The sequence below is a fragment of the Lagenorhynchus albirostris genome, chromosome 11, assembly GCF_949774975.1.
Source record: "Lagenorhynchus albirostris chromosome 11, mLagAlb1.1, whole genome shotgun sequence".
Classification (NCBI taxonomy): Eukaryota; Metazoa; Chordata; class Mammalia; order Artiodactyla; family Delphinidae; genus Lagenorhynchus; species Lagenorhynchus albirostris.
Genome location: NC_083105.1, coordinates 21,247,243 through 21,262,814, shown reverse-complemented (window position 1 = coordinate 21,262,814; position 15,572 = coordinate 21,247,243). Strand labels below are relative to the sequence as shown.

At 38.2% G+C, this 15,572-nt stretch overlaps 1 protein-coding gene across 1 annotated transcript in view; it reads left to right on the top strand.

The window, feature by feature from the left end:
• GAS2L3 (growth arrest specific 2 like 3) overlaps window positions 1-15,572 on the top strand; it is a 33,799-nt gene that overhangs the window by 1,469 nt on the left and 16,758 nt on the right. Inside the window, exons 2-3 of the mRNA XM_060164751.1 lie at window positions 9,875-9,917; window positions 14,850-15,018. Of these exons, the coding sequence (XP_060020734.1) occupies window positions 9,894-9,917; window positions 14,850-15,018 (193 nt within the window). The 5' untranslated portion in view covers window positions 9,875-9,893. The remainder of the gene's footprint in view (window positions 1-9,874; window positions 9,918-14,849; window positions 15,019-15,572) is intronic.

Genomic DNA, 15,572 nt, shown 5'->3' with positions numbered 1-15,572 from the left:
AAAGGGCAGGCAGAGAGGAGCAGAAGGTGAAGGCAGTGCCAGAGGTCATGGTAGCTGCCATTCGTTGATTAAGTTAGTCCAGGTAAAGCACTTAAAATTATTGCTGGCACATACTGAACACTCACTACTGCTTATAACGCATTATTACCTAGAATGTGTCAGGTACTGTTCTAGGTGCTTTACTTATATTATTGTTAAACCTCTTAATAATCCTGCAGTCTCCTTGGTGTTTTCTCCATGTCATAGATTAAACTGAAGCTCAGAGAAAGGAATTAAGCTACTAAGGTCCACCCAGAATCCAGTCTAGACTGTCTCCAGTGTCCAGCCTCTTTTTTTTTTTTTAATCACACTACTCTTGCATTTATATTCCCAGCTATAAGCAACTTCTCTGCAGAGTTGTTTGTATGGCCCAGGTTCATTTCTGCTGTGGGTATCAGTTTATTTTGAATACTTCATTAAAAAATAGTGAGAAGTAACTTGTGATGGTAAATCAAAGTGTGTGATAAGGGAATAATGTCAACAGTATACCTGCTAATATACTAAAAAACTAAATGAGTCCAGTGATGTTTGGATGATTGGTCAGTTCAGAAGTAATGTTTCCTAATTTATATTTTCCCATTTAGTTTTTGCTCATTTACTGTACTTTTTACTAAGCAGCACTTTTTTTTTCTTTCCTGTCAATCTCAATTTAAGTTTGGAGATAAGAATGAAAGTGCAGTTATTTCAATAAGTTTTTTCAATCTGGCTGTTGATGAGGAAAGTAAGGGATTAAGATTAATGTGTATTGTTATGTTTTGCTTTCTTACAGTAACATGGCTGTGTATGTATGTCTATGTATGTGTGTTTTACTTTCTTCCTATTATTTGTTGCTTCCTATACTTTGATATCAGATATACCTTTACATCCTTAATGAACCATACAGTGTACATAGAATTTGAGAGACTAGGAAACTTGAGTCTGTCAGTCTGTTGTCTCATTTTGAATTTCCCTATTTTAGTTGAAATGTAACTGCCATAGAGAAATGCCTAAGAAGTAATGTTTATAAGATGCAGGCAATAATTATAATTGTATCTCTTTAGTGTTTCTCCTTCTAAAAACTCATAAAGTTTTATCATGTTATTACGTTGTTACAGAGTTGGTGGTTTTAACAGAATGTTGCCATGTATTTCATAAGTGAATTACTAATGTACAAAGACCTAGAATGTATGAAATGTAGCAGAGACATTAAATGCAGTTTTGTTTTTGCTGCTGAAAGTGTCATGGGGATTTACAGTATTAAAACCATCAGTCATATGTTAGATATTGCTGAAGTGCTGATAGAGACTTCTGCCGACTCTCACAAAACATAAACCTTTTTGTAAGAAAGTATAAGCTTTGGTGAAGGACTCACTTTATATGGAATTTTAAACATTATGACTTTTGTTTTCCCTTGATGGATGACTTGTTAATATTTTTGATCCCCAAAATAAAATTGGCTCTTGGGGCTTCCCTGGTGGCGCAGTGGTTGAGAGTCCGCCTGCTGATGCAAGGGACGCGGGTTCGTGCCCCCATCTGGGAGGATCCCACATGCCGCGGAGCGGCTGGGCCCGTAAGCCATGGCCGCTGAGCCTGCGCGTCCGGAGCCTGTGCTCCGCAACGGGAGAGGCCACGACAGTGAGAGGCCCGCGTACCGCAAAAAAAAAAAAAAATTGGCTGTTGAAAAAATTATTTAACTTTGTTCAAGAGTTTTTCTTTTTCACACACACACACACACACACACACACACACACACACACACACAGTTTAGAAAACACTGTGATCCCAGTAACATACTTAAATACTGTACTGCAGATTGCTTTTGGTTGCATGACATATAATAGACATCTTTTCATATCAGTACATACAGCTCTTATTCTTTTTTTAATGTTGTTTTTACATTTCTTTGTTACCGTATACGTATGTTTTCCAGAGTCTTTTAGTCTATCATATATAAAGGCAAATGGATTTTAAGTTTTAAAAAAATTTTTGTATCCCACAAAATTTTATGACAAACTAATAATTCTGTGTAATACAAAATTAAATTATTCAGGTTGGATCTCTGCCAAACATTGCAAAAGGAAATTTTCAAATAAAAAAGTAAAGACTCCCAACAAATGAAGAGGCTTTATATTTTGCAGATAACATGTGATGTTTTATTACGTAGTAAGAATCTTATTTCTTCCTCTTAAAAATCTTCATCTGCTTTGGAAGCTACCTTTACCTTAAAGGAATATACCACAGATTTATTTCATTATTGTTTCATATTTCCTTTAGTAATAAATACAACACTTATTGTTTAGGAGTAATTCCAGGGCTAAATTTAGCACTGAGTTCTACATACAAGTGGAAGAGATGGAGAAGGTTACCCCCTTACGAATCTTATTTTTTTTAAGTATAGAGTACAGCAAAATAGAAGCCTATATTGCTATACAACCTAAACAGAGGAGGAGGTCCACGGAGGCTTTTTAGAGCAGTTGAATCTGAAGGGTAGGTAGGAGTGAGTCTGAAAGAGGGGAGGAAGGGGAGCGTTCCATGTAGATGGGTCACAGAGATGAGAGAGCAGCGTGCTCCACGGGCCAAAAGAAGTTCAACATGGCTGGAGTGTAAGGGTCAGAGGTGGCCGAGGGGATCCTATAAGGCTTTGATGGCTTCCTTAAGGACTTTAGGCTTTATCCTGAAGGCAGTGGAGAGCCATTAAGGGTTTTTATTTGTTTATTATTTCTGGCTGCGTTGGGTCTTCGTTGCTGTACGCAGGCTTTCTCTAGTTGCGATGAGCAGAGGCTACTCTTCGTTGCAGTGCGCGGGCTTCTCATTGCGGTGGTTTCTCTTGTTGTGGAGCACAGGCTCTAGGCACGCGGGCTTCAGTAGTTGTGGCTCACAGGCTCTAGAGTGCAGGCTCAGCAGTTGTGGCACACGGGTTTAGCTGCTCCGTGGCATGTGGGATCTTCCCGGACCAGGGCTTGAACCTGTGTTCCCTGCATTGGCAGGCGGATTCTTAACCACTGCGCCACCAGGGAAGCCCCCATTAAGGGTTTTAAGCAGGGAAGTAGTAACATCCTTAGATGGGAGTTTGTGAAGGCTCACTCTGGCTGCAGTACATGAACAGGTTGGAGGCATGAAAGGGTAGAGAGAGGGCGACTGGTTGGAGGCTGTTTCAGTAAACCTGGAAAAGGATGGTGGTGGCTTGAACTAAAGGAGTGGCCTTGGGTATTGAAGAGAAAATGTAAAGGTAGAAACAACGAGATATGGCCACTGATTGTTCTGGCTGAGGTAGGGTTGGAGCCTGGGGCGGAGCTGTGAGAGAGGAAGGAGTCCGCAAGACCTGGAACTTGGTGAGTGTGGGTGCTGTTCCCTGAGACAGTAAACGCTAGGAGCCTTTGTAAATATTTAAATGAATGAGTGAATGAATGATCTCAGATGTACAAAGGCAGGGCCATTGTTGACGACGATAGCACACACACAGCACTCACAATGGCTTTTACCTGTAAATTTTGCATCTTTTTTTTTTAAGTGTACTATATACAGCTGGTGCCCTTTACTCGTTGCTTCAATGCATTGGCCTTGCTATGTCTTCTAACCATGTTTGGATACGTATCGCTTTCTCTAGGTCAAATGTCTTGACCCTTTGGGAATATCTTCCTTTCTTCGCTTAAGATGTGTATTATTACATTATGTTTATGTGTATTATTCCTATTACTGCTAGAACAAATAACCACAAACTTGGTCGTTTAAAACAACATAAATGTATTTTACAGTTGGGAGGTCAAAATTCTGAAATGAGCTAAAAAAAAGAAAAAGACGTTAGTAGGGCTGCATCCATTTTAAGGGTTGGGGGTGGGGGGGTAGCTCTTTTCTTCCCCTTTTCCAGCCTCTAGCAGGCACCTGCGTTTCCTGGCTGCTTCCTCTCCAAGCCGGCAGCGTAACAGCTCCAGCCTCTCTCTTTCTCTGCCTCTTGTGTCATGACATCTCTTTCTCTCTCTCTGCTTCTCTTGGCACATCCCCTTCTCTGGCTGTGACCTTTCTGCATCCCTCTTATAAGGACTCTGGTGGTTACATTGGGCTCACCAGGATAATCTCCCATCTCCTTAGGCCCTTAATTTACTCAATCGCCAAGATCCATTTTGCCCACGAAGGCAGTATATTCACAGGTTTTGGGGTTTAGTACATAGACATCTTTGGGGACCATTATGTGGTCTACCACAATGGAATTTATTTAAAGCCGTAATAAAAATGTACCTGTCCAGTAGGGCAGCCCCATGAATTCCTGAGTAGCACATTGCTCCCGGAGTCCTTGTGCACTGGCCCAGCTGTTCTGTCCCGTTCGTTTGGACCCTCTGCCAAATACACCAGTTTTAGTCATTTTTTTCATAGTGATTCCTCTGGTGTATCAGGCAGCTCACTTAACCTGCTGGTACCTTGACTAGTAACCACTTCACATATTTCACCTTGGACATGTTTGGTGAGAGGCAAAATTATTTATTGGGTCACATAATAAATAAAAGTGAAAAATAATAAATAATACCCAAAAAAAGTCTCCTGTCAGACATGTGTCTGCTGTATGGCTATTTCCAAGCTTTGCTGTCACATTTCACCTACCTGGTTTTTCCTAGAGATGTTCACATATCTCCCACCAAAAGTGTTTCCTAAACTTTCAGCTTGAATACTTCTCTCAACACTACTTCCGACAGCAATCCAGGAACTTAAAATATACTTGGTCAAGCAATGTACAGAAACAACGAAAAAATAGTATAAAGCACGGTAAGGACAGGTAGTTGGGAGAAATGCTGTGTGAATTCAAGAGCTACAGATATAGGCAGAATTAATTCAGGCCAATCAGGAAGGGCTTCTGGGAGGAGGTAAATCAGAAGAGTTGTAAACCTGGATTAGTCGAGGTAAGGACTCTATCTCCTTTGCTGACTCTTTCTCTCATGTCTAAATGTTGGTTTTTTCCAGGACTTGTTCCTAGATCCTTGTCACTGCTTTCTCCATTTCTTTCTCGCATGATCTCATACTTTCCAGTGGTTTTATCCCCCAAGGATTGCTGGCAATTTCTATCTCCTCCTGAACTTTCTTCTTAGCTCTAGATTAGTATTTCCAACTGCCAACCTGACATTTCCGCTTGAATGTCTTTGAAGCCTTCTCAAATTAGACATGACCAAAACATAGCACTTTTGCCCTGTCTCTGCTGGGTTCCCCGCTTCAGTCTGTTCAGACTCCCATCATCTTCATCGCCGCAAACGCTGCAACTATCCATTTGCTCAGCTGCTTAAGCCAGAAACCCAAGAGTTGTTCCTGACGCTTCACTCTGCCCTTACCTCCCTCGCCTTCACCCTCCATCTCTAACCATTATCAAGTCTTGATTCTAACTCCAAAATAGATGTCAGACCCATCCACTTTTCTCCGGTGGATACTTTGTCAGCATCCCTGCCCAGGCACCATCACTGGTCACTGAACTGCTGCAGTGGATCCCCTCCTTTTCCCCTTCCGGGCTGCTCTCCAACTCACTTTCTGTGTGCTCAGTTTCCTTTGCTCTCACTGTTTCTACCCCTCTATGCTTCTCCTTCTCTCAATGTTTCCACTAATTCTTTCCCCCACATCTCTACCCACCTCTCCTTCTGTTTTCTTCCCCCTTTCTCTGTTAAACCCATCAGTATTTCACTCCCATGTTTCTCTCTCCCCCTCAGGGAGCTCTGTTAAACTATGAAATACATTATATCTCTCCCTTGGTTAAAACTCTTCCATGACTTCCCACTGCAATTAGAATAAAATCTACTTTCCTCAGTATGGCGTCACGTGGTGGGGCTACTGCCTGACTTTCCAACCCTATCCTAAGCCGCACGTGCTCCACGCTTCAGCCATACTGGCTTCTTTCAGTTCTCGGAATGCGCCAAACTCTCTCCCCTTCTGTACAGTCTTTGCAAAAATTGTTCTCTATGCATAGAACTCTTCCCTGTCTCTCTCCCTGGCTAATTGCCACCATTCTTCAAGTTCATGTTTTTCCTCCAGCAAAACCATTTCTAAATCACTCAATCAAAGTCTTAAAGTAGGCCCCTGCTGTCTCTCTCTCTGTTTTTTCTTTCAAAACAATTACCATGATTTAACCTTGTGTATTCACTACATACACGAATGTAGTAGCTCCATGAGAGCATCACGTCTGTTATGTTCATCACTGCGTCTGTTGCCTGCGGTGCCCAGTTTAATAAAGGGTGTGAATAAATGATTGTTTAATAAATGAAGGAGTGGACACTGCTTGGACAAACGTATAGCTTGAACAGTGATAGAGCCACAGAAATGAGTGAAACCAATAGAGTGGACGGTGAGGAGACAGCCTGAATGGAGCAAAGGGCCTATGTGTGACACAATCCTTAAGCCTTATTCTAGCAAGAGACTTCTATGTTACACATTCGTATTTGAGTATGGATGTTGGTATTAAAGTTTTTATGTTCACTTACAACCGTATTTATTTTTATGTTAGTAAAAGAAGCTTTCCAAATTACACTTAATGATTTCTCATATTAGCTTTCCAAATTACACTTAATGATTTCTCATATTAGCTTTGTTTTCTTACCTCTTTTTAATTTGGTGAATTATGTTAAATGAACTATAAGTATGTCCTATCATAGTATCATCATAACAACTCATTTGTTAAGTGCTAGCTATATATCAGGTACTTTATTTGTATCACCTTATTTAATCTTTACAACAAGCATACACGAGAGGTGGTGGTACCCCATTTAGCAGATGGGTCTGCTACTTTCTACTACCCCAGTGGTGCCTTTATGGTGATTTATTTTAGTATACATTAAAAAATATGAAATATGTTTGGTATGGATACAGCATTTCTATTTTTTCTTCTAGGCACTTAGGAAATATTTAACTCAGAATTTTAAAGCTGAGAAAGTTGTTTTTTATTCCCCTGAACAAATCAGGATATCTTCTTTAACTATTTTTCTAAATGAAACATTAAAAATGATGAAATGTTTTTTTTGACACACAGAAGGGCGTACAGACCAGTATAATAATACCTGTGTTCTCACTGCTTATCTTGAACTGAAATCTTACTGGTACAGTTGAAAGGCCTCTGTGCATTCCGTCCTAATCTCATCTCCGTCCCCTCCTCAGCAGTAACCACTGCGCCAGCTTGGGCATTTACCGCATCCCTGCAGCTTATGTGTCTTGGCAGTAATCTGTCGGCTGGTGCCGAATGTGTATGTGTTGCAGTGGCAGTTAATGTTACTATTTTTCTGAGGAAACTTACTTTATTTCTTTGCTTTTTTGCCATTCTTTTCCAAGTCGGCCCCCAATTTGTACCAGGATTGAGACATACCACCTTGTGCTCTCCCCACCACATTTTATAATGTGAGTGAGGAATTAAAACATACTCAGTTTCAGAGCCTACAGCTGTGGAACAAAGGAGCAGCTCCACGGGCTGGCATTTTTTTCCTATCATGATCTGAAGTCAAACTGGTATGAAGAGCCTTACCATAAATAATCTTGAGGACCTCATGGCTGAAACTGTTTCTAAGTAGGCCAGGCCCAAATTCTGTTTAAGTTTCAGGTGGATAAATGCACTCTGTGCTTCTAACATTTTCTCCAGATTTAAAAATTAAGTGTAGTATTCACTTGTGATCTCTGCATAAGCTGTTTGTCTTGTTAAAGCAGGGTTAGCGAATAGTTTGGACTTGGTCATCTGAGAGCTCTTTTTTTTTTTTGCCCTAATCCGAGGGAAAAGAATTCCTCAAGATGGCACAGAATTAAAGTAGTCTTCTCCAAAAAGACAGACAAAAACAGAAACCAAAAAAAGCCAATAAATTGTTAATCAAGGTGCAGATCCAGAAATGAAGAGTTGCTGATTCGGTATAATTGGTTTATGTGGGGAAAAAAAATGTAGAGACTGAGACTTTTAGGGAAAGATAGATAAGAGGAAAGCAGGTAATAAACTGAGTAAGAAGCAAGAATTGGGATTGTGATGCAGATTGGGGACTGGGCTAACGGTAGACAAGAATGAGACAAAAATGATTTGGAAAGAGAATGGTGAATGACTAGAAAGTATGAATAACTGGCTCTTAGGATCTGGAGCACAGTAAATACTCAGGAGTTAATGATGATTCACTGATACAATCTCATCAGTTTATAAAAGTTTTCCAATAAAAGCATATCTTTGTGTACCTGATAGTTTTTCACATATGAAGATATATTATAACTTATCTGAGTACCATTTATTAAATAACTTCTTTTTAAAGGTAATCCAGATGGTTAATTTTGTTATCTTTAAAGTAGTTCTTTCTATTTCATAAGAATGATGTGGGGGAAGATATATATATATATATGTATATATATATATATATATATAAGACTCTCTGCTAAAGTTCAGTGATTGAAGGTTGTGCACAAATTCTTCATTTCTTTCATAAAACTAATTTTGAATTTTCCATAAAAACTGCAACTACTAAACATTCTTGTGATAGCTTCTTTGTGACTGTGTCACTGTTCTTGATTTGCACACGCCTTATAATTCAGGCCTTCTTTTGTTTGGGGTTGGCAGTTCCAGCTGTTCAAGCTCTTGTCTGATTATGTGGGACTCCTTATTTTAATGGGAGCAGCTTCTTTGCTGTATTTTTTAAAAAATGGTCTCGGAAGCTTCTTACTGTGGATCTTTGTTGGGGACAAAGGATTATTTATGCTAAAGGAAAACGTATTCCCCACTGAGTTAGCTCGTGGGAAGCATAACAAACTCATTAGTAATGCCCAATTGTACTTTGGCCTTTTGCTAGGGTAGAGAGAAGGAAAAATGACATCAAGGACATTCTGCTGTCCTTTGCCTTCTTGCAAAGACAATGTGATGTGTAACATCAGACTTTTCAGTTAGGTTTAGCTCCAGTTCAGCTTTGGTACTGGAAGAAATGTTCCTGAGAGGAAAGTGGGATGTGTAGTTGGCACATCTACACATCTGAGGTATGTTTGGTATAACTTAGGGGAGAAAGTAACTTTTCCTTGGAAATTGATAGCCTTATAAGCCATTTTCTATTTTTTCTTAGAATATTTTAATGGTGGTTTACAATAAAAGATAGACTAGTATGTTATGCTGCTATAAGCAATCTAAAATCCTAGGTTTTATATAGTCTGTTATTCTGAGTGTTTTCAAACTCTTCACTTTCTTTCTGAAAATACATTAAAGAATTGTATTAATCTAACTTAAAGTTGTGGTTTTTTTTCTTGTATGTTTCAAGAATAGTCCTTTAGAGTTCAAATTGCTTTTTTTTTGGTCTTTAGCACCTCATGGAGAAAATAACTTATGGAAAATTATTAAGGAAAGGCATTGAGTATTGTTTCATAGTTAAAATTGATATTTTTCTTTATTACCTTGTCATCTGGTGGAAGAAGCTTATGGTTAAACTTGAGAATTTATACAAAGTTCGGATGAACTTATCTCTTTGTAAAGATCAGGTGAGAGATACTTGACTTTCAGTATCAGTTGTTGTGATATTTGTATTTACATTATATTTACAGTGTGTTTACAGGGGAAAATTCTGGGGCAGTTTTAAGGTAAGCTAAGTTTTATTGTTAGTTTTATTTTACTAGTCAGATGCTTCAACAATTACTTTGATATTGGTGCCAGAAACTACATATTAAAGTGTGTTTCAGATTTTCCTCTTTCAAATGAGGAGTACTTTTATGAAGTAAGAAACGAGGAGTATGATTGCCTTCTCCTGTGGTCAAATTATTCCAAATAGAAAAGTATTAGGTTTTCAGTCAGATAGGAGAATAAAGCAGATTCCTTGTAATTTGAGGGTTTGCGGGAGTAGGAAAGCTACCATTGTCTGCATATTAATGTTTTGTTTTATTTTCATAGCAGCAGTATCGTTTGAGCATAGATGACCATGCTGCCTGCAATTCAAGTAAGTGGTTTTCTTGGGAAAATATATATTTAAGTTAATGAGACTAATATAATAAGATTACAATAGTTAGAAAAAAACTAAAATATCACAAAACTTTTCTATTTTACTGTTTTTTTAAGCATCAAATTTAATAACAGGAATACTATATTTTCACTCTCTAGTTCTGAAAAGACTTTAATATTAAGCTTTCATTTATACTGCATATTTGTAAGAATCAAAAATATCTTAGGATTGGTGGGTTCATCGTATTTGTACTACTCTGGGAAAAGAATTGGAATCGTTTGTGATTTTCTTCTCATTACAATTTAGTATATGTTTGTAGTTAAAAGAGCTTTCAGTGAAAACAAATATAAATTCTTAATTTTAGATAATTGTACATGTGCCCTGTAATGCCTGTAAATAATGTGTCATTAAAACTTAAAATTTAGAGTGGTTTTTTTGGTTAGTTTTTTGGTGAGGGGAAGCAAGATGGAGGTAATAAGACAAACCAGAATGATCTTACATTTGAATGATTTCCAGAGTTGGTATTTATTCTTAGATCCTTTAAAAGTTTTCTTTCTTTTGGCATAAATAGAACATGACTGAATTTTAACTTAAAGATAAAAATCACCTTGAAGGTCTACCTAGGAAGATGTAAGCAGCTGATAATAAAATTTGCCTTTGAAAGTGAGAATTTTAGAGTCAGTCCGATTTTGTGTCTGATTTTTGTTCTGCCACTCTGCTTGTGAGATCCTGGCAAGTTATTTTACCTCTCTGAGTCCCCGCTCCCTTGCCTTTGAGGTGAGGATAACAGCGTGTATTTTTCAGGGTAGTTGTGAGGAATCAATGAGATAACATGAGCCCCAAGTGCCTCCTGGAATGTGTTGTTACCTAGTAGGCACTTCAGAACTTTGGTTGTATCATTGGTACAACGAAATTATCCGGATGTAAAGCTGGAGATTATAACTGTGTCATGAAAGTTTTTTTTTTTAATTAAGAAAGAAGGCTTATCAAGATAGCACTGTGTGATAGCCTAGAGAAGATAACTTACTTATAAAATGGTTAAGAACAATTCTGAATGGGATGCTGCTTTCTCCCTCCTACGCTGTGCAGCTATATCCTCCTACTCTACTAATAAAGAGTTCTTTTGTACTGTTTTCCTTTGGGGACTTGGGAGTCCATGGCAGTCTCCCAAAAGGTCTTACTCTTCCCCTTTGGGGTCTTCTCTAATCCACATTGAGTATGCTCAGAACTCCTTACTTCTCAAAACCACTTTTTATCTGATTACTTCTATTCATCTCTTTTTATCCAAGTCTCAGAAATGTCATCAGTTTCATGTTGATTATATTTTCTCTATTCCTTATAAAGTGCTTTTTATCATTGCCACATTGACCATGTTTTTCTCATTTCTCTCCTAATGGCCATTAATGCCTTCTTAAATTGGTGATTTTTTTTCATAGTGTTGTCTTATAGTTCCACAAACCCGTCTCTGACCTAGATTCCACAGATCTGTCCCTATTGATTCTTCTCCAGGAGTACCCTTGACATCCCTCACGGAAGTTTTTGCTTCTCTCCCTGGTGAATGTGAGAACTTCCTCGGATTTTCACCTCTTTGCTAATTAGGCTTCGTTTTTCATAAGTGCCTTGCAGAGAGGAGACACCCAGTAGATAGCTGGTTTCTTATTCATTTAATCCATGAAGGTCTTCCTTGCCCCTTTTTTATGTCCCTGATTCTGATTAGTAAATAAACTTACAGTCTAAAAATCAATGAACTAGATAGTTCCTAATCTCTTTTGGGTCACAGACCCTTTCCAGAATCTAACAGAAACTATGAACTCTCTCTCTCTGAGAAAAGGCCCATTTGTATGTAGGCCTAAGTTTTTGTCTAAATGTAAGTTAAGTTTATATACTGATTCAAGTTCTTCTGTAGACTGCCTGTGGTTAGGAATTTCTGCAGTGTGACAGCTTTCAGCATGATTGAGAACAATCTTTATACATGCAGGTTTTGTTATTAACATCTAGCTTTTAACAACATTAATATGCTACTGACTAGCCCAGGTTTTTATAGTTTTCTGCTTGTAATAATAGGAAAATCCAAGTACTCTTCTCCCTAATGTGGCAAGAACTTAGAATGACTTTTGTTAATTTTAGCTTCTCCATTTTCATACATGATATTTTCAAAAACACCTTCGTAGATAATGTACATGTTTCCTTGACAAACATTTGCATCTTCTCTGCCTTTTGTCAGCTCAGCCAAATGGTTAAAGGACAAATAACATTCTGTTGACTGTAAAATACCATTTACTGTAAGATGCATCTTGATTTTGATGGTAGAGTCATTTGCTAGTATCTGTTCCTCAAGTATTCAACTAATATTTTTGACTGCCTATCATGAGGTAGGTCTTATACTGAGTCCTGGGATTACAGAAGCAAGACATTCTTATGAAGGGAAGATTTAGATATTATATCTTTGCTATACTCCCTTTGAAGTAATTCTAAGAGAATTTGGGGAAATAACATCTTGTTTTTTTCCAAAAACTTTATGGGATCCTCATGTATTTAGGAGTTCATTCCCCAAATCTCTACCCTCAGTTTCTGAAATAATGCCCCTCGAATAACAATGTTTCTCTTAGTATTTGGGTATTTTTATTAAGTTTTGCTACTCCTGCTTGCCTCTTGTGGTATATATTCATTGTCTTCCTTTGCCTGTGAGATTTTTAAAGAACGTGTTTATTTCTCATCGTAGGAGATTGGAAGCAGCTCTTTTTTTCCCCTCTATGTTTGTCTGGGTTAACAATGGTTTTGTTATGGCTTTTGATTTGGTATAGTAACACTTGCCTCAAATAAACCTCAGTAAGTTTAATATATTTCAGGGGGGGGAATTATCTACATTGAAAAATCAAGACAGAACTAGATTCACTTGGTATTACCTATACTTATGCCTCTTTTTAAAAAACTTTTTAAAATTTTATTTTAAAGCAATCACAAACTTGCAAAGTGGTTGTTAAGTGTAGAGCAGAGATATTTGTTTGCTGAACCATTTGAGAGTAGGTTGCAAATCTAATGTCCCGTTACCTCTGTTACTTTAGTGCATTTATCGCGTGCAAGGACTCCCTCCTATACAGCCACAATGAAATCATCAGAATCAGGATATTAGCGTTGGTACAGAACTACTATCTAATACTCAGACCACATTCAACTATTTGTCAGTTGTCCCAATAATGTCCAGTTCAGAATCACCTGTTGCGTTTAGTTGTCGTGCCCCTTAGTCTTTATTAGTATTTGCTTTCTTTAATGACCTTGACACTTTTGAGTATTACAGACCAATTGTTTTGTAGAATGTCCCTCAATTTAGATTTGCCTGATGTTTTCTCATGATTAGATTCAGATTATGCATCTTGGCAGGACTATTACAGAGGGATGTGTTGTCCCCTATCCTGTCAGGTGCATATGATTTTGATTTATCCCGTTGTTGATCATGTTCACCTGTGTCACTCAGTTAAGTTGCTGCCTGATGAGTTTCTCTACTGTGAAATTACTTTTTTTCTCTTTGTAGTAGGTATTTCTGGGGAAGTACTTTGAAAGTATATGGAAATCTCATTCCTCATCAAAATTGCAGTTTATTCATTTATTTATATCTATGTGGACTCAGAGTTGTCCATTTTATTCAGTGTGTTATAATCCACTTATATTATTATTTTGATGCTCAAATTCTTCTTGATTTAGCCAGCAGAAGTCCCTTCAAGCTGACTTCTGTGTCCTTTTGCATGTCCCTATCATTCTTTGAGCGCTTCTTTGCTTTCTGGTAAAACTTACTCGATTCCAACACCATAGGGTTCATTCTAGTTTTCTCAGTCTATAGTTGTACCTCTTTTCTTTGGCAGTGAGAAACCTGGCTCCCATTTGATAAATCCCCGTGTATGTAACCCGTCTCTCTTTGTTGCTGCCACCCCTCCCTGAGCTGATGCCCTTCTCAGCTCAGTTGGGCTCTGACACCCTGCACTGGGATGTTCCCCCGTTGTCCCCAGTGGACACCCTCTTTATCCTGCTCAGGGTCTGATGCTGCACAGGGATGTTGCCATGCGTGGATGCCCTGTCACCTCACTCAAGCTCTGACCCTCCATTTCAAGCTGCCCTCCTATGAGAACCCCTTTATCACTTCACTTGGGCTCTGATACCCCTTCCTGAGTTGAGATTTGACACAGTCTTTTCTCTAACTAATCTTATATTAAAAGTATATCTAGTTGTATTTCAAAATTTTGCAAGTATTGGTTTGATAGCATGTTTCTGTCAGTTTTTATTCTAAACCAGGGATTGACCAGGTAGTAAACATTTTTAGCTTAGTGAGTAAGCAGGCAGAATCAAAGCTATTATGTAGGTACTTACATAACTACCATTTTAAAATGTAAAAACCATTCTTAGCTTGTGGGCCATGCAAAATCAAGTGACAGACCACATTATTTAGAATTTTTTTTTTAGATAACACTGTTATTATTTAAAGTTTATAAAATGCCAACTATGCATTCATTCATTTATCCATTATTCAACAAATATTGTTAGGCCCAATGCTAGATTCTACAAAGATGTAGCTTATAAGGCAGGTATTATTAATTCATTTTACAGCCAAGATACTGATACTCTGGTCAAGTAACTTGTTAAACTTACGCAGCTAAGAAGTGAAAGAAAAAAAATATTTGTTGACTTTCATCCCCTCAGTTTGATGGTAGAACCCATTCATTAATTAGGGATTCACTTACATTGATCACAGAATTGAATACGGAAAGTGTCTCAAGTATCTAGGCTAATAGTTTGCTTCTAGTTTATTAACTTTCTGTGAGCTGCTGCAGCTCTGTATATTAAATATGGTCTGTAATTCATTATTTAAATATAAATGTTAGGCGTGCTGACTTTTAACAGGGTTGCATCCATTCAGTTGGTTGGTGTTTTCTCTAGGTGTGGTTTGGAGAAGACCTGCCCCTAAGTCCACGGAGTCCTCTGACCCCCAGACATGGGCCAGGTTTGGCTGACGTTTGTCAGTATGATGAGTGGATAGCTGTGAGGCACGAAGCTACCCTGTTGCCCATGCAGGAAGATCTGTCGATCTGGCTCTCTGGTTTATTAGGTAAGGCTTGCAAAGATGCTCAAAACTGTAATCTCTTATTCAGTAAATGTTTATTGAGAATCTTACTCTTTGTCAAGGAATGATAGTTCCAGAGGCTGGGGATCCTCTAGTGAAGGAAATATTTGATGTCCTTTTTCTCACCAAGCTTACATTCTCGTTGGGAAGATATTCTGATTCACCCTGACTCTCGGGGCTTGAATAGTAAGCAAGTTTGAGGCTTCATGGAAGAGGTCAGTAGTAAGAGCTGTGAATAATCAACATTTTAATTGTTAATGTTAAAAAAAATTTTAAGTGTAATAGGTCTCATTTGGGGGTCTGTATTTTATTGATTTCTTTTTTCTCCTTAAACTTGTGTAAGGCATGAGATTCTGGGTGGAATATATGCTGTAGTTAAAATGATTCCTGTTTCTGAGGCTTCTAGGGGCAGAGGTATATGAAACCTAGGAGGAAATGTCAGCTTGGAGAATGCATGGCATCATATTTCTTTACTCAGTTAGAGGGACATGAGTGCTCTGAACTTTCTCCCTAGAAAAAAATTCTCTTTTAAATAACAG